We start from the raw sequence: 26,266 nt of genomic DNA on the forward strand, positions 1-26,266 counted from the left end.
GATATTGGCCTTGCCAGGTGCACTAGGCACGAAAGTGCAGACAGCCAAAAAGAGGGCCAAAAGGACATACATTATTTTCTAATAGGTTTACTTGTGGCACCTGGACTTCCTGTCCAACCGTAACCATCCCTACCCCTGATACTTATCCAATTGTCAGGAGCAGTTCCCATGGGCCCCCATGTTCATTCGACTTCTGCCATCAGCCATAATTGATGCTGGGTTCGGGTGGAAGTCAGGTCTGGTATAATTAAATGAGGCCCACACTTGCCCACAGTTAAAATTGAGGTTTTCTGTGTTTTATCACTTTAGTTAATCACAACTTACAGCTTTTACTTTTTTTTTTAAACTCACTTGTTTAGTTCCACAGTCATACAATACAGTTCATTATTTATGTCGCCCAAGAGAGTTAGCAAAATAAACTCAAAACTTAGTGAAGTTCAACTTAGTAACACTGTCTTATCAGAACAGAGAAGGTAGAAAACACCATGGCCTTGAAATTACACTCCATGATATTAGTGTATCAATGTTTAATACATTCACATGAAATTCTTTAGTCTTATATAGATGTCAACAGATTTGTTTCAATTTCTCAGTTAAAAAAGCAGACAAGGCAATTTCATTTGTCCATTTTAAACATTCATGCAGTAATATTACAAATCTAATTCAAGATCAGAGATATATGAATTGAACTATTGCACAGCTCCAAATTTGCACCTCAGACTTTCATCAGAGGTCCAAACATTAACCAGCAGTTCCCACTTGTGTGGACATTATGTGAGGATTGAGCTTGGCTATGATGCTCCTACAGTTGAACAGTCTGTTAATATTATCAGAGCACACACACGATAATGCTCATTTGTACAAGATAGTGATGATGATCGGTGCCAGCAGAAGTGTGCCTCAGACATGCTTCAATATTTACAGAAGAGGGCAGGGGGAAAAAACTGAATCTTAAAAAAATCCAGTCAATATAAGCCACCATATTCTAGTAATGTGTTTCAAGACAGCAGCATGGTTGTGAGTTCTGTATTACGGGCATTTGTACTCCTGAAAATTTGATCAGACTCCTCTTTATCCATCTTGCAAATCACAATAAACATGCCATAGTTCAGTTCTAAATAGGTGTATCAACCATTTTTGATTGAGAACAAATAAACTGCACAGGCTTGGATTATTTCAGTTCAAAAACCAGCTTTGAATGAACCTCAAATTAAGAGATGTCAGTACCCTGACCTGTTGTTATCAGCACTGAGTCATTCAACAGCTCTGATGTTATGTCATACTGAGCTCTTTTATCAGCTTGCGATTGATGACATGTCACAGGCCAAAGAGTGTGGGATGTTTAGGATTTGTGAAGAGGTCAAGCCCAGTTACACAGATCAGAAATTAAGGTAACTAATGAACACAATTTGTTTTTGAGGAGTGAGCTGTAGAGGAGCGCCTTTTCTTTTATGGAGTTAAAAGCAGGCTGACTGTTGAGTGGAGGATGTGAGGCAGTCCATTTTTAATAATGGCAGTGTACTTCCAGTACAGCACCAAAGTTAATTTGAGCTTAGAATTAATGCAGCAGATAAAGGATGACAATCCTAATATGTCTGTATGCCTTTGTGTGCTTAGGCTCATGAATGAGTTGATAGGAAGTTTCAAAATAACAGTATAGGAGAGATTATTCTGACATTGGATCAGTGCAAGAGTTTGTTGCATACTGCAAATTACTTGGGGTCTAGCTCTTTTCCAATCAAGCAGTTTCTGCACCAATTTGAAAATCTACTCCAAGTGATGAGCAAATCATTTACCTAATAATTCCTTTCACTGTCCTTTGGGTGTACACACATAAATCTATATTAAAAATCTTGCGTCTTTGTACACATCTCACCAACTTTTCCATTACAAATGTCCACATTTATAATGGAAACTACCATGTTGGCTGTCACACTGTAATTACACGGATCTCCCAGATGGAGCACTGCAGTGTCACTACCAGTCTGAGGGTGTAATTACAGTGTGACAATTTATGTAATAGACTCCATTATAAATGTGGACATAGGGATTTATAGTAGGGATGGACAAAATACAGTCAGAATGTATGACTTTAAAATGGGGACTGATGTATACTTTCACACTTTGGTCAAATCATTTCCCATCCCCTAGCCCCACTTCATGTCATAGAATCATACAGCACAGAAAGATTACATTTGGGACAGAATTTTATGCCGTCCCCCCCCCCCCCCCCCAAACAAAGGAACAGGAAGGAGGCGGGGGAGGGGGGCGGTTCATAAAATGGAGCGAGAGGCTTGGCGCCCTTTCCAACCCACTCCCGCCTCTGCCGCCCACCCCAGGCCAATCAAGGCCCTGAAGTGGCCACTAAACGGCCACGTAAGGGCCTCTGCCCACCGCTACAGGGATTTTACCTGTTGCCGGTCGGGCAGTCCATGCCCTAGAGAAGCCACCTGCCTTTGTCAGGCAGCTCTCTGACGGCAGAGTGGGGGGGGAGCCACAGTCCTCATGATCAGGCACCCTGGGCCTGACAGGGGGCCGCCCCCACTGCCCCAACCACCCCCAGCACCCAACATGCCCCCACTTCCCCCCAATCGACCACCCTTGCCTCGCTGGGGCCTGACCGATCACTCCTGGCAAGGAACCAGAAACGCATCTTGGTTCCAGGGCACCCTGACATCTTCTTTGCAATGGCTGAGTTGCAGTCCCAGCAGTGGCCACTGCTCCAGGTGGCGCTGCTGGGACAAAGAGCTGCTGGCCCTCTGTTTGGCCAGTAGCTCCATTAGGTGGGTCTTCCTGCTTCAATGAGGTATAAGACCCGCCTCAGACCAATTACAGGCTTGGGAACCACAAAATGCGGAGCGAATCCCCAGGCCAGGCGAAGGCGGGTTTGCCACTTACTTTTCAGTCGGTGGATTGCTCCCGTCCACCAAGGGTAAAATTCCGGCCTTGGTCTCAACTCCCTGGGCTGGATTTTAATAAGCCCTCGATGTCGTGTACCATGGCAGGGGGACCTGAAGGTGGCTCCGGATGACGCCCGCCATGGAGCCTCGCCTCTGCCAACCCCCCTGCCGCTAGGCGATGGGACCACAATTTAAACATGCAAATCAATAAAATTAACAAATTTAAGTACACTTACCTTCAATCTTGAGGGCCTGCCGCGATCATTGGCACGACGGCCGGCACTCCCACGCCTCAGATCCCCGTCCGGGGAAACGTGGCGCCACACTGGTGGGGAGGAAGTAAGTTTGTCAGTACGGGGTGCTGGGGGCAAGTAAAGGAAAATGGGTCCAATAAACATAATGGGTGTAAGTGATGGTGGGAAGGAGTGAACTTTAAACTTTGTTTGTTGGTGGGGGGGGGGGGGGGGGGAAGGTCAGATGTAAAAGCCAAGTGTTTTGGGGTGAGGTGGGGGTGGTGGAAGGCAAATAGTTATTGTAATTGTTATTGGGGGGTCAGAAAGAGGCGTAAGAAATATATTTATTTAATCTTGGGGGATCTTTCTTTAAATATTTAAATATGCCGGAAGGGCTGGCTAACGCCATTGCTGGACAGCCCGCCCTCTCCACGTGATTGGCGGTGGGGGGGGGGGGGGGGGCGAACTGTCCCAGCTATCTAAATGAGCCACCACACTTAAGATTGCAGTGGCTCTTTTGGGCCATTTTTTGAACTCACCGCCGACTCTTAAAATCCAGCCCCCTGCATATAACAGCATGGCACATCAACTACACTAATATGATAAAATATATAGACAGATACAGAACACAGAGAAACCTAGAGTTTCAAACTCAATTTTAGCGCATGTGGGAAATGAAAATACAAATCACTGATGACACTACCCGTCACACAGATTGTCTATGGCGATACAGATGTTTTATTTATTTTTAGGGTAAACAGAGAAAATAACTAGTTAATGCTTTACACAATACAATTCAAATCAAATTCATGTCAAATCGTTTTCAATTAAAAGCAAGGCACAAGAAGAATATTCTCTTTTTACTCCAAAATTGCTCATTTTGTACACCAAAAGTAATAAATTGTTAGCAATAAAAAACAATACAAAAGTTAAAACAGTTATCAACACAGTGTTCACAGTCTCATTCATAACAAAATAAATGTTGAGGTTGAATATAAAATTCTGCAGAACAACCACAGAGAGATATTTTGATCTTCTGCCTCCTTTGCCACAGTACAATGTAATTAAAATCTGGTATGTGTTTTTTTTTTAAAACCTTCTTCAAATTAAATTTTTCTTTATGTGTTATCAGAGTACATTTTTTAAAAAAGTAACGTGCCTTTAGAATTCACTACTGAAAAACAAGGACAGGTCTGATGTCAGCAGTTCTGGGGTAGGTTTACTGCTACATTTGTAATGTGAATTTGTTTTGAGTGCTCATTGACACAAATGTAGCAGCATAACCACCTTGACTCTGGAGCATACTAAAAGCCAAGAGGTGTATTAACCTCGGGTGCACTTTAACTTAAACTAATAAAACTCCAGAGGCATTGTCAAAACTTACTTCTGAATGTGTTTAATGTTAGAAGAAATTGGATGGTCCACAATCCTACAGTAATAACTAATTACCACCTGTATTTTCACTTTAAATAGCATTAAACATATGGTTTAAATACCATTTATGAATATTTAAAAGATATATTTAATATATATATAATCTAATGAAAATCTACTAAATTGTTGACTACTTTACTGTAGTGTATGGAAATTCTTACATAAATGAAATAGGACTCTGTGGGGCATAAATTTTCTTTGTGCATAGTCCATGGAGAAATCAGAACACAATCTAAGCATTTTAGTGTGTAGAAACAGCAGCCAGTAGACAGCCAAATATTCTTTCCTGTTACAATGAGTTGTGATAAGAGTTTATATCTCAAGAGTACAGAAAATATTTTCCTGAAATTCCACAACATGATGTATGTGTTTAATGTGTGCAAAGATAAAATAAAAAGCACTAAATTATAAATCTCTTATTGCCTTGCATTTCTGTTTTCAGGCACAGTAACGATTAACCAAATCACGATATAGAAATTATTTAAGATGCATCCCTCCTTTTAAGATGCATCCAGTTGTGATAAAGCTGCAACTCAATATAATTTGAGCATAATGAAACTCAACATGTTAAAAATCCAAATGTAAATAAAACTAAAATGAACACTAATCACAAAAATAACTGAAAACAGGCATAAAGACGACTTTGGAAAATAGAAACCTGCATGTCAACACACAAATGTCACTATTAACAATTTAGTCACAGAAAAGCTGTGTTTGATTTATGTTTTCTTTAAAAATACATCTTTTAATTAGAAATGATTGTAAAACCTTAGTTGTGGATGGGAAATGTGGGGGTTGGAGAGATGTGGGTCTAGATTCATTTTGCAGGTTGTGCTGTGAAAGGCTATTTGGGTAGATTTTTAATCGGCATCTGCTATGACCGTACAAAAGTGTATGTATGCCAAAAGAGAAAATAAACAGACAGAATAAAGAGCTTCTCAATACTCCATCTTGTAGAACATGGGTCTAGCACCTTTACTGACACAAATAATTCTGGTGAGTGTTACATTATTTTATGAAACTTAAGTTGTATTGCTTTAGGTCTCAGTTATTACTAGATATTGTATAATACAAATCACAGGAGTACACACAGACACACATATCCAACCTGACCATATGTAAACAATCCTATGTACAGTATGCTTCACTGTAAATTCAAATCAATTGTGTTGCTGAAAATACTTGTACTCTGTGATACAGTTTTTCAGGTTTTATTCCCTAAGCACTGAAGCTAAACTCTTATATTTCCACTGACGAGTTTTTCAAATCCACACCTTCATGGTCAGGACAATAAGCCACAGTGACCACTGAGGGAAAGGGGGCATCCATTGAGCAAGAAGTACCCAGTATGGCCTAGGCATGTGTGCAAGTCATAGGGATGTTACAAAATCCATGTTGGGAATAGATGTTCGAGAGCACGATCAGGCAATAGAAGGCTTTCTCTAGTATAGAGATATTCTCCACAGGGGCAAAACAGGGAAGAGGTATATCAGTTGGAATTTGTAGGTATTGAGCATCTGTCCACTTCACCATAATCTCAGAATACACAGGAGGAAGGGGCTAAATGTATTCAACCATTTGCATAGGGATATAAATACAGTGCAAAATATTTTGCAATATTAAGGTTGTGGGGTTGGGGAGGAGGGGCGAATTTTAACTGTCCCCACTCTGCGGATATGAAGCAGGAGAGCAGTTAAACTGCAGTCATTTTGTTTCCAGCTCTGTTCCTACCAAATTTTAACATCACTGATTAGGACGCTGGATGAGGAGTCTGCTGGATTCAGGTGGAACCTTCACACGTAAATGGTAATCAGGGTTCCATGATATCAACAGGACCCTGACGCCATTTTAAGTGGGGCTTGAGCGGGAAAGCAGCTTTCACAGCAAGTGGACAGCTCTACAAGGAAAGTTGTGATCTCTGCCCCCTTCCTTTCCATGAGACCTTCCTGAAACCCTCTCGCTGCCCCATGCCTGCGAGCTGGTCTGCGGCCAAGGGAGACCTAATCTTCCTGTGCTGCCTGCCTCTCTTCATACCAGTTCCAAGTGGGAAGTGGACTGGTGGCATTTAAAGAAGGCTTGCAGATAAAATACCCCAGGCCTGAAAGTTGGGCCAGTAAAATACACTTACTGCCTAAATTCTGGTGCTAAGGTAAGGGCCGTAGTGAGGCACCTCATGTACTGTATTGAAAGAAACTGATCTGTATGGCACTTTATGTAATGTCAGATTTTAACTGTTATGTAATGTATTTTTACAAATTTTATGAATAAAGTATATTTTGAGGGAAAAAAGGCTGGAATGTGCCATTCCAAAAGGAAGTGAGCCACGTTCTCTTCCCCACCGCAGCAGCCTTGAGGGCAGTGTGCGGAGACGCTGAGATTCCAGGTGTGCATGAAGGATCTGATGGGGAGGGCCCTTCTCACCACCACTACGTCTTTGTGCTTATTTGAAAGTTCTGGCGATGAGACATTCTGTTAAATGAGTTTGACAGTCTCCTCGGGGAACCCTCTGATTGGATCCACCATCTCCTTTTCACGCAGGGCCTCGAGGATCTTACATGAAGTCTCGAAAGAGAGACAGTGGTTTTTGCTGAGGTTCATCCAGAGCAGCTCCGTAATGCAATTTCAGCGCTCTACAGGCTTTTCCCAGGTAAACATCATCTGCTGCTGGAGGACCATCAACTCGGTAAAAGACACTCTTTGGTCTGCCCAAAACTTGCCGATCTTCCAGTGCAAGGAGCTATCGATGACCGAGTGTTGCAGATTGGCACGTTCCAAGGTCCAGGACTACATGCCGAGGGACGCATTAAAGCTTGGGGCAGCCACTGTAAAGGCTCAATGGGGAGAGGCCACCATCTAAGGCCCTCCCACCAGAACATACCAAGGGGCTGGAAACGATGGAAAACCCCTCGGGCTGTATGCACCGGAGAATATTTGAAATGAAATGAAAATATACATTGTAAATATAACCTGTAATGACTTGTGTAGTGAGACAACTCATGTACTGTATTGAAAAAAACTTATCTGGATTGCACTTCATGTGATGTCAAATTTGAACTGCCTAGTAAAGTACTTTACAAATTTTATGAATAAAGTATATTTTTGGAGGAAAAAACGCCACAGAATTTCACATCTTTATCATCTCTCCACTGCACTTGTGACTGCTCTTATTTGCTTGTGTTTTTCCAACTCAGGAGCTGGTTCACTGCTTCTGGGCCAATGAGCACATGTGTAGAACTTTATGAAAGGCCTGTTCAATAAAGTAATAAAGTCTATACTAGGAGAATGGCACTTAATTTTAGTGGAAAATCTGAAAGAAAAATTAAACGAGAAATTGATTAGCCCGACTACAGGAGTAAAATTCGTGGCAGGACTGAACTGTGTGCCTGAACACGTCGGCCCAAAGATCATGAACATTGGGCCTCATTTAATTATTACGTCAGCTACATTACGATACAAAAAAAGTGAGCGAAACAGGCCCAGCCTTTGATGTGCTGAATGCTAACAGATTTCATGGAAAGGTTCTTGAAACAGTCATTAGGTGCCTCATTAACACAGTCAAAGAGTCTAACATCTGTTCTTAAGCCCTACCCAATATTTCAGGTTCCCTTAAGGCACAGGATGCTGTGCCCTAAAATTTGCTTTTTTGCCCTCAATTTCTGCTTGGATAACGGGACAAATTTCTCCCTTATATAAAAGCAAAATACTGCGGATGCTGGAAATCTGAAATAAAAACAAGAAATGCTGGAACCACTCAGCAGGTCTGGCAGCATCTGTGAAAAGAGAAGCAGAGTTAATGTTACGGGTCAGTGACCCGTTAACTCTGCTTCTCTTTTCACAGATGCTGCCAGACCTGCTGAGTGGTTCCAGCATTTCTTGTTTTTATTTCAGATTTCTCCCTTAATAAGTTGGTGAGACATCAAAAAAGTGTTTACTGATACAGTCAGAAAAAAATCAGTGACTCCCAGCAAACCTATTGTTAGACATGATGAAAAGGGCAATTACTCATTGTATTTCCATCAAACCTAATCAATGTTTATTAAAGAAAGGTATTTGCAGATTTGTAGATAGGACACAAGAATGACCATCAGTATGTCCTTCTTTGATGAGCCCCATTATGAGATCAGAGAAAAAGTCACTCACAAAAGCTTTGCATACAATATGAAGTATTTTGAAGCCATTGAGTTATCAGGTTTGTGTAACAGATGATCAGTTAGATGGACAATAATAATGGATTGTACATCTTCCAGGGAGCATAATGGAAAGAACTCAACCATCAGAAACACTGCCCATAAAACATGAAAATCATCGAGACATTTTTGAGTTACTTTACAACTACTACTTTGGCACAGACAGACAGTATTACTCTCCCTCTTCCCAAGCAGGATGGAGGATAAATGTTGTACGATGATCCATTATTCGATTTCACATTAATCTCATTTGTTGAAATACAAAAGTTTTACAATACTTTATCAAAATTTACATCAGATATAAAGATATGTTATATTTGAATAATTTACTAATATAATGCAACCATCATATTGCTGTGAAGCATAAATGCCAAAGAAAAGACTAAGAAGGAAATTACAGAATTTCATGCGTCTAGTATGCTCAACAGGAGCAAAGCCCAAAGAGTGCAAAAGAAAAGTCCTGCAACATGCCAGCAGTGGCATCAGCAACTGGAAATCCTGCTTTCTCTTATTGCCAATACTGCATCTGGTGAGCAAGACTCACAGGCCTCCTCCACTGCGGTGCACAGGAATAGGATCTTCTCTAATCAGATTCTCTTCTGCACTTTTCATCAAAATAGCCAATCTGCTTCCAGATACTGAGCCTTTCTGGACTGCACTCATCAACTAGGAAGAAAAACAATTGAAAGAAACCTTTTTACAGAAATTCATAATGATCATATTATTTGTTAACTTATCCTTTAATTAGTTATGCAATGTGATTCCATTTTACACACATCGTTTCAGCAAGAATATAAATACAAGATTATATGCTGTCCTGTTATCCCTTCCCAATCAGAAAGGGTACTTGCAGTGTGAAACTGAAGATCACATGGAGACCCAAGTCAAAAATAAGCAGCATCTAAAAACAGAACATGGTGCTCACTTTCAACATGTCAGCATGTTCTGTAACATGGCAATCACTGATACTGGGGGGAATTTCCACCTTAACCAGCTGGGAAGTCATCTGATGCAATTTATCAATGGCCAGTTGTACGACTCACCCCAATTTTACGGAATCAACGGGACGAAAATCTGGCAGGTTCTACAATAAGCTGGAGATCCGCTCCACCAGAATACCACCCAGACGAGGAAAGTGAATATTATCCACACATTTTTGCTATCATACAATGTTCTGGGTTCAAGCAAACAGTGGTATTAGGGTCAGAGTATTTTACTTTAATTAAGTGCCACTGGCACGATTGTTGGAGTAATCCTTGCAGATTTCCTAAAAGCTGTTGCTAAAGTTAGTTTGAGTTTATTCATGGAGAACTTCTCTACTAATACTTGCTGTCCTACTGCACGGGTGTTCACTTTCAAAAGAGGAAGCAACCTTTACCAACTAATACTATGGATTTACACTAATATGGCCCGTTTCTTCTTCAAACTGTACCATGAATAGGATCATACTCTACAGGCCATTTTATTGCTCCCAGTATTGTAGAGTATTCAGTATTAGTTTATTTAATAGTGCTGCACATAAGTAATCTAAAAAAGTAATTTTTCCTCAGAAAGCTCTAAATCACCGAACAAGCAGTTAAAGTTGCTAAACACAGGAAAGTTCTACAATTGGGATAATTTTAGATGAAAATACCTACATTCTTAGATGGTTTGTTAGGCATCGTTTGTAATTAGTATTTTCTCATTGCATCTAATTCATACATTGCTTTTACTTATCTAGTTTCTGCACTCTGAATGTGGTTATAGTACTTTTTGTAAAAAAACAAGTATCAATTAAAATGACTACAAACTTGGCATAACACTATTTCTTTTGCTGGAAGACATTAATGCCACCATCAGTGAGACTAACCATCAACCATTAAATCTCATCAACAAGAAAACACAAAGTCAATATTCGAATTTTACACTCCTTGTGTGGATCCCATGATTTTGGCAATTAAAATTAAATTAGTATTGGAATCAGAAAAATAATTAATGCTTAATGTTTACACTGAGCATTAATATTCCTCTGATTTTAACATGTGAATATCATCACCACATGTCTGTACACATCAGTTTATATTTATTGAAACTGCCATTTATTTATTACATTCTACAATCTGTACAACTGCCTGGCAGAGGAAATAAATTAAGTTTATTTACACATCTGTGATACTCACTGTCATTACATTTAAATATACATATATTAAAGAATTGCCATGCTAGACACAAAAGGTAAAAAAATCTGCAATCTGCTACCAAAATGCAGTTATCTACAGCTCATCTGAAGGACGACAATTACCATTTCCTTTGCCTTGATCTTGTTTGTTTAACTTGACACAGCGAAGAAAGACCTGACATTGACCAAAATCCCGAGCATTAATTTATCTCATGTTCTGCATTTATCACTGTCACTGTAGAGGAAAGATCTGGCAGATATTTGAAATACCTACCTTGGACAAAATCTACAAAAACAAACCCTACTTTCAGAGAAAAAATAAACTCAAACGCTCGTGGGGACAAAGTTAAATAAGCAGATCAAGAACCTCAATTTTATCTTGCGCACAAATTAAATTACTGTCAAAAGACTGAACAGTCCTTTTTATTCAAAGAAAGAATCTTTGTGAATAATCTAAACAATTTAAGTTATTTCCAAATTACACAATCATTCTCTTTAAAGCATTCTTATGGAAAAGATACCCACCTGTAAGAACTCAATTAGTTCTACCTGCCCATTCTTGTTTATGTCAACTTCATACAACATTTCATAAAGAGTCTTTTCATCCACCTGATAACCAATACTCTAGATGAAAGACAAACAAAAATCAAGTAGTTTGGGACTTAAAATGCATTATTATTACAAACTCATGTTTACTGCAAAGTAGCTTTTATAAGAGGTTTAATCTCATTGTTGTGCAGACTTCTCTGCCTGTGACTTAAGTATTTATTATGAGGTCTGTAATAACAGTTTGAGGATTCACTTAATTTTGTTATTTAAATAAAATGGAAAACTAAATGCACAGCACTTTAAATTGTGCTGAAACATTTACAAAATATGGACTGCTTTCACAGTCTCCTGTAAATAAATCTGCTCTTAGTGAGACCAACTTTTAAGTATCCCTGCGGCAGTAAAGAATTATTTTACCTCCAACACACGCTGAACATCAAGAATTGTGATAAAACCCTTCTGATCCTCATCAAATGTCTGAAACCTTTTTGTGTACCTGAAAAAATAAATATACCAATTTCAAGTAGTAAAGGGTGAAAAAATAAACATCTGGAATATGTAAATGGGGAGGATGTGGAGGGAAAAAGAAAAAAGTAAAGAAAATCCATTTTACCTATCCACTTCTAAAGGTGACAGGTTTATTTCTGTGTTGGCTAGTTGATCAGATCGAACCTTGTAGCCCATTTCAAGGTAGAGAAACTGCTGAGCAGCCTTCAATTCATTCTAGATATATGCAACAGGAATTTGATTTAGTATTAAGAATTAAATATGCAATAATGATAAATAGGACTTAAATCATGGCAAAAAAGTTACATTTATTATTTTACATTAATAATTCTAATAAAAGCAATCTACACTATGCAATGCAAGCAACTGTTTTAAATCCACTGTGCAGTTTAATGAGTAGTTAACAGTGATAAAAGCTGAGTAGCTGTTTAAAAACTACTGATAGATAATAAACTGAATGGACTTAAACAAGAATATATTTGATGAGCAATAAATATGAGTGTGTGGAACTGCAAATGATTAATTCACCAAGACATAGATATTTCCTTGGTTTGTTTTCTAATAAAAAAATCCTACAGCTACAGGATAATTTGTTAAAACACCAATCCTCGAAACACAAAAAAAATATTTTCTGTAAATCACGGATCTGTTATTTCCACACATGATAGTTTCACTTCAAAGAACAAAACCTAGCCAGTAAATTCCCAAGTTCTGCATTCCAGAGTGAAATCCCACTCAGATCATCTGATTCAATGGATTAGACACATTTTGAATAAAATAAAAACAATTATTAAAAGTGTATTGATATAAGTTTTCTCATTTATTTTCAAATGCATAATTCATTCAATAAAACAGGAGCTTCTTTGCAGCAAATACTAAGAAGGACAGATGTTTGGTATGTGCAGATAAATTTATTATATTCAGCTGGCAGTAAATAATGAAGGAACAGTGCAACGGAACCCTACAGGGTGTCATCTGAAATTATCAACCTTTTATTTGGCTAGAGAGTCATTTATGAAAATAAAAAATGGATTTTACAAAAAAGTCACCTGCATCCGCTTCTCACTCCAGTTCAGCTCTGTGGCCATTATTTCCACAATACGTGGAAGTGCATCTTCAGCAGCCTGCACATTTAGAAATGAAAGCCGTGTACGGCGGGCGATGATGTCAATAGCGGTACACGCGTATTCTTTCACAGCATATCTCACCTACACAAAATGTACAGTTTTTTTAATATTTCAAAGACAATAAAACCTAAATGATGGTTCCCCCCCCCCCCACCAATCATCGGTTGTGCAGCTGAAGACTTCAAAATATGGTGGGGGTGGGGCAGGGTAAATTCCAACAAGGTCATTATGCCATTGGGACTGAGGTGTGGCATTTTGTCCTTCCACTTTAATGGCTGACCCTGCTGTAAATATTGGGATCAGCCAACTTGCATAGACAGAGGTATGTAGCCTGGAGGCTGCAATTCCTCAGATACACTAAGCGTGCAGCAGGAATTAGTGTAGAGGTGGGAATTCAGCTGTAAATGAGCCATGAAGAAGGTAGGTTTGGAATATACCTGGAATTGTGTGTTGTGGGGGGGAGGGGGGGGGAGGGGAAATTAGGGCTGAAAAATATCTGCAGGAGAGATTTAGACCTAGTGCAGTAGCAGGCTAAAAAGAGACAGTGGCAGGACAAAGCAAACAACTTGGATGAAAAGGATGGAAGCCAGGTTGAAGAATCCAACAGCAAACTTGACAGAGCCAGACCTGCATGGCCTCATAAGTAAGATACAGAGAAGGGGTCAGGTCTGTAAACTTGCCAAGAACATAAATATTTCATGGAGGGAGGTAGGAGGTTGTTTAGCAATCGTACTAGAACAGCCACAGTACACTGCATAGGCCTTCTGATCCTTCCTTGCAATCTTTTTATATGTGTGGCCCTCCTTCATTTATTACCCTCAAGGTGCTAGAGAGGTGAGAGGTCACCGTGAGATCTGACAATACAGAGTGGAGACTCTGTAGAAGGTAGACCCTGGGTCTCGAACCTGTGGCCTCAGATCTCTGCTTTAAAAAGGATACCGAATGACGATCACATTAACATGAAATTGCTGAGGACCATAGTAGAGGACCTGAGATAGATGACAGGGTTTCGCAGTTGAGTCCAAAATCATCCAAGCTGCTAATATCCAAGAATGATTTAACAAAAGAAATAAAAGAAACTTGGATTTATACAATGCCTTTCACAACCTCAGGACCTTCCAAAACGCTTTAAAGGCAATTAATTACTTTTGAAGTGTAGTCCCTTCAGTGTGACAACCAATTTGTACACAGCAAGGTCCCACAAACAGCATAGAATCATAGAAAGTTTGAGGCACAGAAAGAGGCCACTTGGCCCATCGTGTCTGTGCCAGCCAAAAAACAATCCACCTATTCTAATCCCACCTTCCAACATTTGGTCCGTAACCTTGCAGCTTACAGGAGTTGAGGTGCATATCCAGACTCTTTTTGAATGAGTTGAGGGTTTCTACCCTTTCAGGCAGTGAGTTCCAGATCATCAACACCCTCTGGGTAAAAAAGTTTTTCCTCATCCCCCCTCTAATTTTTTTCCAATCACTTTAAATCTATGCCCCTTTGTCACTGACCACTCTGCTAAGTTGTCTAGACCTTTCACCTCCACTCTATCCAGGCCCCTCAAAATTTTGTACATTTCAATCCGATCTCCCCTCAGCCTTCTTTGATCCAAGTAGAACAAACCACAGCCTATCCAATCTTTCCTCAAAGCTGCATTTTTCCAGTCCTGGCAACATCCTCACAAATCTCCTCTGTACCCTCTCTGGTGCAATTACATCCTTTCTGTAATGGGGTGACCAGAACTGCACACAGTACTCAAGTTGTGGTCTAACCAATGAGTTATGCTGTTCCAGCATAACCTCCCTGCTCTTGTATTCTATACCTTGGCTAATAAAGGAAAGGATTCCATATGCCTTCTTAACCACCTTATCGACCTGTCCTGCCACCTTCAGGGATCTGCGGACAATCACTCCAAGGTCCCTTACTTCCTCTACACTTCTCAGTATTTTCCCATTAATTGTGTATTCCTTTGCCTTGTTTGACCTCCCAAATGCATCACCTCACACTTCTCCAAGTTGAATTCCATTTGCCACTTTTCTGCCCATCTGACCAGACCATTAATATCTTCCTGCAGCCTACAGCTATCCTCCTCTCTATCTCCCACACGGACAATCTTTGTGTTGCCTGCAAAGTTCTTGATCATGCCCCCTACATTTACATCCAAATTGTTAATATACACCACAAAAAGCAGGTGACCCAGTACTGAGTCCTGTGGAATGCACTGGAAAGCTCTCCAGTTACTAAAACAGCTGTCAACAATTACTCTTTGTTTCCTGCCACTGAGCCAATTTTGTATCCACCTTGCTACATTTCCCTGGATCCCATGGGATTTTATTTTTCTAACCAGTCTGCCATGTGGGATCTTGTCAAAAGCCTTGCTAAAATCCATGTAGACCACATCAACTACACTACCCTCATCTATCTTCCGTGTTACTTTTTCAAAAAATTCGACCAAGTTGGTTAAACAAGATCTTCCCTTAACAAATCCATCCATATTGACTATCCTTGATTAACCTGTGCCTTTCCAAGTGACAGTCTATCCTGTCTCTCAGAATAGATTCCAATAATTTGCCCACTACTGAGGTTAGACTAACTGACCTGTAATTATTCGGACTATCCTTCGCTCCCTTTTTAAACAGAGGTACAACGCTTGCAATTCTCCAATCCTCCGTCACCACATCTGTATCCAATGAGGACTGGAAAATGATGGTCAGACCCTCTGCTATTTCCTCTCTTGCTTCTTTTAACAGCCTTGGATACATTTCATCTGGGCCTGGTGATTTACCAACTTTCAAGGATACTAATCCCATTAATACTCTCCTCATATTTATCACAACCAATATTTCACACTCTTCCTCCTTAATTACAATATGGATATCGTCCCCCTCTTTTGTGAAGACAGATGCAAAGTATTCATTAAGAACCATATCAATATCTTCCGCTCCTACACATAGGTTACCTCTTCAGTCTTTCATGGGCCCTACTCTTTCCTTAGTTATCCTCTTACTCTTAACGCATTGATAAAACATCTTTGGGTACACCTTGATTTTGCTTGCCAATATTCTTTCATGCCCTCTCTTGGCTTTCCTAATTTCCTTTTTGATTTCACCTGTCCAATTTCTATACTCCTCTCGGCTTTCTGCAGTATTGAGTTCTCTGTGTCGGACATAAGCTTTCCTTTTCCGCCTTATCTTACCCTGTAAGCTCCTTGAGAAGGTGGTGGTAAGCTGCCTTCTTGAACCACTGCAGTCTATGTGGGGTAGGTACACCCATAGTGCTGTTAGGAAGGGAGCTCCAGGATTTTGACCCAGTGACAATGAAGGAATGGCGATATAGTTCCAAGTCAGGATGGTGTGTGGCTTGGAGGGGAACTTGCAGCTTGTGCTGTTCCCATGTATTTGCTGCCCTTGTCTTTCTATGTGGAAGAGGTCACGGGTTTGGAAGGTGCTGTCTAAGGAGTCTTGGTGCATTGCTGCAATGCATCTTGTAGATGGTACACACTGCTGCCACTGTGCGTCAGTGGTGGACGGAGTGAATGTTTGTGGATGGGATGCCAATCAAGCGGGCTGCTTTGTCCTGGATGGTGTTGAGCTTCTTGAGTGTTGTTGGAGCTGCACTCATCCAGGCAAGTGGAGAGTATTTCATCACACTCCTGACTTGTGCCTTGTAGATGGTGGACAGGCTTTGGGGAGTCAGGAGGCGGGTTACTCGCCACAGGATTCCTAGCCTCTGACCTACTCTTGTAGCCATGGTATTTATATGGTTACTCCAGTTCAGTTTCTGGTCAATGGTAACCCCCAAGATGTTGATAGTGGGGGATTCAGCGATCGTAATGCCATTGAATTTCAAGGGGAGATGGTTAGATTCTCTCTTGTCGGAGATGGTCATTGCACGGCACTAGAGTGGCACGAATGTTTATTGCCACATATCAGCCCAAGCCTGGATATTGTCCACGTCTTGCTGAATTTCTACATGGACTGCTTCAGTATCTGAGGAGTCGTGAATGGTGCTGAACATTGTGCAATCATCAGCGAACACCCCCACTTCTGACCTTATGATTGAAGGAAGGTCATTCATGAAGCAGCGGAAGATGGTTGGGTCTAGGACACTACCCCAAGGAACTCCTGCAGTGATGTCCTGGAGCTCAGACGATTGACCTCCAACAACCACAAGCATCTTCCTTTGTGTTAGGTACGGCTAGAATCTATCTTCATGATGCCATCCACTCTCCCGACGACAACCTGAAACTGCTGAAAGGTAGCTTGCAGAATCTTTTCTTAGTACCATAGATAAGAAAAGATTTTTCTAATTGCTTCAGTCAGAGCTGATGTTTCAGACAAAGCCTGGACTTCAAAGCCTGTGAACTCAGCCATTTTCTAGTTTGGCAGATGATGCAGGTAACTAATTCCTCTTTTCTACAAGCTTAACTGAACGGGTGTAATTCTGGTGTAAATGATGAACTTTCTGCTTCAGCAGCTTTTGCTGTCATCACCCTGTCAGTTACATAGATACACTACTCGGGGGGTGTCACGCATTTTCTGCCAGCACTCAATTCTACTGGAATCTATGGTGGATGTTTTAGAATGGGTGTAACTCTGGTGTCCCTGACTAATGCCCCAAATTAGGGTCCCCTAGCTTCAGAATTCCACCACTGCGATACCAAAACTATCAACATTTTGGGCACTTCGGAATATCACATACAATAAATAAAAACACACTCTTAATTGTTGTAAAGTTGTCAAGCACTCTTCTTTGGCCCCCTTATCTCGAGAGACAATGGGTAAGTGCCTGGAGGTGGTCAGTGGTGTGTGGAGCAGCGCCTGGAGTGGCTATAAAGGCCAATTCTAGAGTGACAGGCTCTTCCACAGGTGCTGCAGAAAAATTTGATTGTAGGGGCTGTTACACAGTTGGCTCTCCCCTTGCGCTTTTGTCTTTTTTCCTGCCAACTGCTAAGTCTCTTCGACTCGCCACACTTTAACCCCGTCTTTATGGCTGCCTGCCAGCTCTGGCGAACGCTGGCAACTGACTCTCACGACTTGTGATCAATGTCACAGGATTTCATGTCGCGTTTGCAGACGTCTTTAAAGCGGAGACATGGACGGCTAGTGGGTCTGATACCAGTGGCGAGCTCGCTGTACAATGTGTCTTTGGGGATCCTGCCATCTTCCATGCGGCTCACATGGCCAAGCCATCTCAAGCGCCGCTGACTCAGTAGTGTGTATAAGCTGGGGATGTTGGCCGCCTCGAGGGCTTCTGTGTCGGAGATACGGTCCTGCCACCTGATGCCAAGGATTCTCCGGTGGCAGCGAAGATGGAATGAATTGAGACCTTGCTCTTGGCTGACATACGTTGTCCAGGCCTCGCTGCCAGAGCAAGGTACTGAGGACACAGGCTTGATACGGAACACAAAAGTCCGAGTGTGTCAGTGCGCCATTTTCCCACACTCTCTTGGCCAGTCTGGACATAGCAGAGGAAGCCTTTCCCATGCGCTTGTTGATTTCTGCATCTAGAGACAGGTTACTGGTGATAGCTGAGCCTTGGTAGGTGAACTCTTGAACTCCAGAGCGTGGTCGCCAATATTGATGGATGGAGCACTTCTGATGTCCTGCCCCATGATGTTCGTTTTCTGGAGGCTGATGGTTAGGCCAAATTCATTGCAGGCAGCCGCAAACCTGTCGATGAGACTCTGCAGGCACTCTTCAGGGTGAGATGTTAAAGCAGCATCGTCAGCAAAGAGGAGTTCCCTGATGAGGACTTTCCGTACTTTGGACTTCGCTCTTAGACGGGCAAGGTTGAACAACCTGCCCCCTGATCTTGTGTGGAGGAAAATTCCTTCTTCAGAGGACTTGAACGCATGTGAAAGCAGCAGGGAGAAGAAAATTCCAAAATGTGTGGGTGCGAGAACACAGCCCTGTTTCACGCTACTCAGGATAGGAAAGAGGTCTGATGAGAAGCCGCCATGTTGAATTGTGCCTTTCATATTGTCATGGAATGAGGTGATGATACTTAGTAGTTTTGGTGGACATCCAATCTTTTCTGTTTGCCTGAAGAGACCACGTCTGCTAACGAGGTTAAAGGCTTTGGTGAGATCAATGAAAGCAATGTAGAGGGGCATCTGTTGTTCACGGCATTTCTCCTGTATCTGATGAAGGGAGAACAGCATGTCAATGGTCGATCTCTCTGCACGAAAGCCACACTGTGCCTCAGGGTAGACGCGCTCGGCCAGCTTCTGGAGCCTGTTTAGAGCGACTCGAGCAAAGACGTTCCGCACTATGCTGAGCAGGGAGATTCCACGGTAGTTGTTGCAGTCACCGCGGTCACCTTTGTTTTTATACAGGGTGATGATATTGGCATCGCGCATGTCCTGTGGTACTGCTCCCTCGTCCCAGCACAGGCATAGCAGTTCATGTAGTGCTGAGAATATAGCAGGCTTGGCACTCTTGATTATTTCAGGGGTAATGCTGTCCTTCCCAGGGGCTTTTCCGCTGGCTAGCGAATCAATGGTATCACGGAGTTCCGATTTGGTTGGCTGTATGTCCAGCTCATCCATGACTGGTAGAGGCTGGGCTGCGTTGAGGGCAGTCTCAGTGACAACATTCTCCCTGGAGTACAGTTCTAGGTAGTGCTCAACCCAGCGGTCCATTTGTTTGCGTTGGTCAGTGATTATGTCCCCTGATTTAGATTTGAGGGGGGCAATCTTCTTGATGGTTGGCCCAAGAGCTCTCTTAATGCCATCATACATTCCTCTGATGATTCTGGTGTCTGAGGCCAGCTGAATATGTCAAGGACTATTACAAATCTATTCATGAACCAGTAACATTAGTTGAATAATAACTTCATACCTCTGCTTCAATATACGGGAACTCAGCCACCAAACGTTTGCCAACTATAGGCCACCTCTTTCCTGTAACTTTCGCCATCTTAGCAACCTGAAAAGCTTGGTCTCCATAAGTAGAAGCAAGGTGCTGAGCGACCTAAAGAACAAAAGCGTAATTAAAAATCTGTTAAAATGCACAGGTACTATTTTTGTGTTAACTGTGTTGTGTTAATAAAATGTTCTCGTTCCTTCTGGAGAGTGCCATTCAAACCACAAACTTCTAGGACATTCCAGCCAATGCACTGTGATTCTAGAGCTTCCTCCTTACTGCATGTTCATATGGAGCTCTGGTTCTAGATAAGTATCAAAACATGCACATTAGTAACTAACGTACCCTCTAATTTTTTTTTGCCGTATGCGGGGGATTTATTTCAGTGCTTGCCCCTTACATTTTTGTGCTGTCATGCATGCGTGGTAACTTAAAGAGTTTGACTTGCGCACGGCCTGCGTGGGAATTTTTGTGTTGCTGCAAGGCCATGCAGCTTAGAGGGAACATTGCTAGTTTCATATGTCAACATAGTAGGGCTGAATTCCCTGATCTTTGTTTCCAGGGAAGGCTCATTGCCCAGGAGTAAAAGTTAAGTAAAAAAGGAACATAAGACTCATTTTGCCAGGTGTTTGCCCCTTTTGCTGCGCCTCTATCCCCATATGTTCCAAGGCTTCTGCACAGGCCCAGTACAGTCACGCAAATGAGTCAGGGAATGATCTTGGCAATTTCACCTTGTTTTCCAGCAGTTGCGGCCATGGTCCACCATGATGCTGGGAAGCTTCAGACAGTTAAGGTCTGTGCCAGGAACTGCCCTCGAACTCCCTGTTTTAAAGGGGGCATAACAGCAGGCTGAAGAGATTCCACAAATTAATCTTGTAAATGTATTATCGTGTGTACCATCTACAAGATGTGCTGCAGCAATTCACCAAAGCACCTTCGACAGCACCTTCCAATTCTTCAACCTCTTACCACTTAGAACAACAAGGGCAGCAGGCACACTCCCCAAGTCACACACCATCCTGACTTGGAAATACATTGCTGTTCCTTCATCATTGGGTCAAAATCCTGGAACACCCTCCCTAACAGCACTGTGGATGTGCCTACGCCACACGGTTCAAGGCAGCGGCTCACAATCACCTTCTCACGGAAATTAGGAATGAACAATAAATGCTGGCTTTGCCAGCAACATCCACAAGCCATGTATGAATAAAAAAAATATTCATTTTGTGGATCGTCGTGTCTTGGTCTTTTTGGCTGCTCCTTTCCGCTGCAGTTAGATGGTCCCAGAGGTGGCAGCCATGAATACTGTTGAGAATCCTGCAGCTGAGCTCAAATTCCAACGCCCTCACCTCCCACTCTGACTGCACTAGGCCCTGCCAAGGATTAGGCCTGAGCTAATGGGTGCCAAGGCGCGAGATAGGAAATACCAGTGCTCCTGGCCATGGACAGTTGCAGCACCTAAGTGCACTGCTCAGATCCAACGTTGGGGTGTATGAGACCAGGAAATTTCCACTCAATAACATTTTTGTGTATAGAGTGCTGGCACTTAACTCAGACACCTATCTTATACTCACATCAACTTTATTATTTGCATTATCAACTGGAGGAAAATCGGTCACTGAGGGAGCTAAGGAGTTCCACTGTTGAGATCCCAAGAGAAAAAGAAGGTAGAACTGGAAACTGTGCAAACAATCTTGATTTCAATGAAGGGAGAACTGAGTGTAAGGCAACATAGAGACAAAGAGTTGAATTTTACCAGACCCCCAATGTCAGGGGTCGTGGCGGGCAGGGGGTGTCGGAAAATACTTTTGGTAGATGCCAGCCACGCTTCCTGACGCCAGGAAGGCCCCGCCCCATTTTATCGGCAGCGACGGGATCACAGCGCGGCCCCCCCCCCCCCTTGGCGGTGGCATCCCACTTTAAAAATTAAAAGTCCTACTTAGCTTGCCTCATTATACATCCCGCTGCCTCACAGTCCACAGTTCTGCATTTTTCTGTGAACAGGCATCTCTCACATGCCATCCCATTCACGAGTAAGAAAAGCCGGTGGGACAGCAGAAGTAGGTGTTATCGGAGACAGTGCAGCTAAGTCCTGCTAGATGGGTCCCAACTCTGCCTGTATGTGTACGGAGGTGGGAAGGGTCTGGTATTACTGGGAGCACAACTCTGCAAGTATGAAGGGAGTTACTGCGTACCCTCCCTCCATAAAGGGTGGCCGCTCTGCGCCATTGTTTGCTTGTGTGAGCGAAGGAGCAATGGCACTCCAGTCACCCTGTACGTGGGGAGGGTACCAGAAACGGTAGGCGTGTACAGTTTATCTGGCTATTGGTCCAATCGATGCAGCTATTACAATCTGAGTGGTCATGCTGTGCCACTCTTAGTGGGAATTAAGACAGGCAATGCCATGCCACACCACATAGTTGATGCATGAAAGCACCTGATGTACCAGTCAACATCAATGTCTGCCCTGTTAGGAACCTTCGAAGAAGTGAAGGAACCGAGTTGAATTGCAAACTGGAGATAGGGATGGTTCACCCTACATTCAACGATTCGCTTGTTGTGAGGATTCATATGTGTCGCAGGCAAAACCAGCAGGCAGGTGTCGTCCATGTAGGGGCCCCCGGTCTTGAGCAGAAGCCTCCTCTAAGGCAACCCCGCTACTATAGAACGCAGCGCATCTGCAGGTCTCATATGGCATATCGGCAGATGTCTGAGTGCCAGTGTCAGAGGCAACTGTGGATGCAAGGAGAGGTGGTGACACATCTCTGTGCCCTGCTCAACGACAACCTGCAGCCCATGGGCTTTGGTAGACATCCTATGCCTGTGGCCTTCAAAGTGACAGCGGCTCTTAACTTTTATGCATCTGCATCATTTCAGGGTGACATACAGCCAGGATGTGATCACCATAAGTACTTTGTGCAAATCTGTGCCTGCTTTCCAGACAGCTGCCTTCATCATGCGCCAGTCCCAGTTGCCATTGCTGGCCACTGAACTGCCTCAGATGGAGTGGTGGCTTCCTGGAGGGCTACCCCTTGCAGACATGGCTCCTGATGCCGGTAAGAAACCCCACCAGTGATGCAGAGGAGAGATACAACACCAGCCACGGATCTACAAGAGCCACTACTGAGCAGACGATTGGCATGCTGAAAATGCGCTTCCGCTGCCTGGATAGGTCGGGTGGTGCCCTGCAGTACAATCCAGAAAGTGCAGCTTGTTTCATTGCTGTTTGCTGTGCTCTGCACAACTACGCACTCAATAGCGGGGAGGCCTTGCATGATGAGGACAGAGGTGAGCAGGACTCCTCCTCAGACAATGAGAACTTACAGCAGGAAAGGCGCATGGGAGGACAGAGAGCATTCAGACGCCGCATACAGGGCAAGCAGCGAGCAAGGGACGCACGGCAACGCCTTATTGATCAAAGGTTCTCCATGCCATAGGAACAACCATGGGCTCTGCAAGCCACACTGCACTCTCACTCACCTGCTGTGTAGCAGTCCACATGTGCAACATTTTTGAGTCCACCATTACTGGCAGCAGCAGACTGAGCCATTGTCCATATTACTGCCTCCGTGGAGACGCACAGGAGTGATACTGGCAGGACAATGATGTTATTCCATACACTGACAGTTCTGAAAGGCCAATGATGTAATGGGAGGAGACATGATCAGTACATGCTGGCACACTTCATGCACACAGTAAAAGCAACGCACATTAGTGAAGATGATTTAGAGGTTGAATTTTTTACAGTGTTGTGTCACCCATACAGACCCATTTGTGTAACGGGGTTTTTCTGAAATGATTGAGGGTGCTCTTTCGCTGTGCCACTTCTGTGCACGCAGCCTGACTGGAGGAAGGCTGCTGATCAGATTGCCCTTTGGCTGTGGATGACTATGGTGGTCATCCTCTACGTGCACGAGGCCTGGAGGGCCCCGGCTGGCTGGGGGAATCCTGTGCCAGTGCAGAACTCTCCTCAGACGTCGTGGCTGCTGCAGCTTGACTCACCAGCGGAGGGGCCGGTAGCCACAATGGATGCACCTTGAGGGGGGACCCCAGATATGGCGCGCTGGCTCACCTCCTCCAGTTCAAAGCTCGATTGAACCTCTCTGCTCTCCTGGGAAGGACCAGGGGAAGTGACAGTCTCCATGCCCTTGATCCCTCTCTTACCTTGCTACTGATTTGTGGATCTGATGGCTTCGGCAAGGTATTGCAGGTCAGCGCAATTAATGGAATGTGGTTCACCAGGAGGGCCACTGCCGTCTCCATGTACGACACCATGTACTCAAATGCCTGGGACATGGCAGCTGTCATGGCCTGGATGGACTCCCCAATCTTCCACTCAAGGCTGTGCATGGCCTGTGGCATCTCCACCAGATGTTGCCATGACTGTTGCTGCAGCTTCAGCATGCCCTGTGCTGTTGACAACAGACAGTCATCAGCAGCCTGGGGCTCAGCATGGGCCTGGTCACTCACAGCCCTCCGACTGTCAGGGTCCTCAACTTTCTCAGTCTCAGTCAGCTGCTCGGCGCGTGTGCAGAGCTGTCACCAGCTTGTGAACCAGACTCTAAGGCCGACCTGATTCACACCGAGGTGACTGCATCTGCGCTGGTGGAAGGTGTGGGAGTGTCATGGTATGCTGCTTCCTTGGAGGATGTCTCTTCCTCTGAGGTGCGGGCCATCATTGCCAACTCAGAGCGTTGACCTGCAAGATACAATGAGAAGAGCACTCTGTCAGTCTTTATGGTGAGCATGTAACGATTATGACAGCATTGTGTCAAACAGCACGATTTTCACAGTGATCATTGTGTATATCAAATGGATGCATAATCATCCAGGATCCCGAGCTCAACGTCAGCAAATGCACAGTTCACATGTGTCACAGCCAGTTCGATGGCCTCCTCCTCAGCCTGTGTCAGCGTCCACATATCTGGCACTCCTCCAACAGTCTGACTCACCTCATGAGCACTGTGGGCCCTCTTTGCCTGGAGGAACAAAGGAGGCAGAGATTAAGGATGGCAAGGCAACAACCCGAAACACGTCACAAGAGGGGTGCTGGGCATAAAGGTGAGGAAGGCTCGGTCTGCACTACTGAGTGAGTCACTCATGTAGATGCCATGCTCTGAGCAGCAGACAACGGTGAGTTCTTTCATACTTTCATCCATTCATGTCACGTCATTCATTCATGCCCAACCTCCCTGTCTTTTGCATGGCAGTGGCACACATGTGCCACTCTCTGTGGGGACACCCAGGTTCAGTGGGGCCATGATACAAAGTGCCACTTACTTTTGCGGTACAAAGCAGATCGTTCATCCTCTTCCAGCATTGGACCCAACCATGTCTGATGGCCCCACGGCTACTGACCTCCTCTGCCACCTCCAGACAGGCTGCCTTGGCCAGGCGGGAGGGCCTCTTCTTACCATCGCTGGGGAAAAGGACTTCCTGCCTTGCCCACACAGCTTGGAGGAGAGTGAGCAAGGAGGCATCACTGAACCGTGGGGCCACCCCGGAGCGCCTCTCTGCCATCTTCGGTTTTTGGTCTGGTCCTTTAAATGCAAAGGTTATTCCACAGTGTAACTGCTCTAACTGCTGGCTGCAAGGTTTTTTTTCTCATGTGTTAAAACTAATGCAAGACTAGTGAGGATATCTGTGCTGTTGCACAAGTTTTTTTTATCTATGACAGATAGACGCAGATATAGATATTCACATACACTTTGCTTCTGCACCAGTTGATCATAATTATTGGCGTAATATTTAAGGTGTGCAATGCAGCTACAAGAGAAACATATTTTCCTGGTTCTTTGAGAAATACATTTAATTCCAGTTGCATGTCTTTTCATAGAACAGTGAGATAAACAATGAATACAGATTCTAAATGCATATTAGTCTGCGTTTTTTCACATTCAGTAAATATAAAGCCCATAGTATGTCGATATTATTAAATGATGCTTTTATTTATTTAGAGATACAGCACTGAAACAGGCCCTTCGGCCCACAGAGTCTGCGCCGACCATCAACCACCCATTTATACTAATCCTACACTGATTCCATATTCCTACCACATCACCACCTGTCCCTATATTTCCCTATCACCTACCTATACTAGGGGCAATTTATAATGGGCAATTTACCTATCAACCTGCAAGTCTTTGTCATGTGGGAGGAAACCGGAGCACCCGGAGGAAACCCACGCAGACACAGGGAGAACTTGCAAACTCCACACAGGCAGTACCCAGAATTGAACCCGGGTCGCTGGAGCTGTGAGGCTGCGGTGCTAACCACTGCGCCGTTGGGATAGTCATCGTGTTAAGGGCTTAGAT

At 43.4% G+C, this 26,266-nt stretch overlaps 1 protein-coding gene across 4 annotated transcripts in view; it reads right to left on the reverse strand.

The window, feature by feature from the left end:
- Positions 1–8,444: 8,444 nt before the first annotated feature.
- Positions 8,445–26,266, reverse strand: part of gpd2 (glycerol-3-phosphate dehydrogenase 2 (mitochondrial)) — a 166,403-nt gene continuing 148,581 nt past the window's right edge. For 3 of the 4 annotated variants that reach the window (XM_068035296.1, XM_068035298.1, XM_068035297.1), the window contains 6 exons: positions 19,929–20,060; positions 13,018–13,176; positions 12,075–12,184; positions 11,879–11,957; positions 11,438–11,536; positions 8,445–9,420 (listed from right to left, as the gene is read on the reverse strand). In XM_068035296.1, the coding sequence (XP_067891397.1) occupies positions 9,295–9,420; positions 11,438–11,536; positions 11,879–11,957; positions 12,075–12,184; positions 13,018–13,176; positions 19,929–20,060 (705 nt within the window). In that variant the 3' untranslated portion in view covers positions 8,445–9,294. Of the gene's footprint in view, positions 9,421–10,991; positions 11,088–11,437; positions 11,537–11,878; positions 11,958–12,074; positions 12,185–13,017; positions 13,177–19,928; positions 20,061–26,266 lie in introns of those variants that run through there. The other variant, XM_068035299.1, reaches the window with a different exon arrangement.

The sequence above is a fragment of the Heterodontus francisci genome, chromosome 7 (assembly GCF_036365525.1).
Source record: "Heterodontus francisci isolate sHetFra1 chromosome 7, sHetFra1.hap1, whole genome shotgun sequence".
Lineage (NCBI taxonomy): Eukaryota > Metazoa > Chordata > Chondrichthyes > Heterodontiformes > Heterodontidae > Heterodontus > Heterodontus francisci.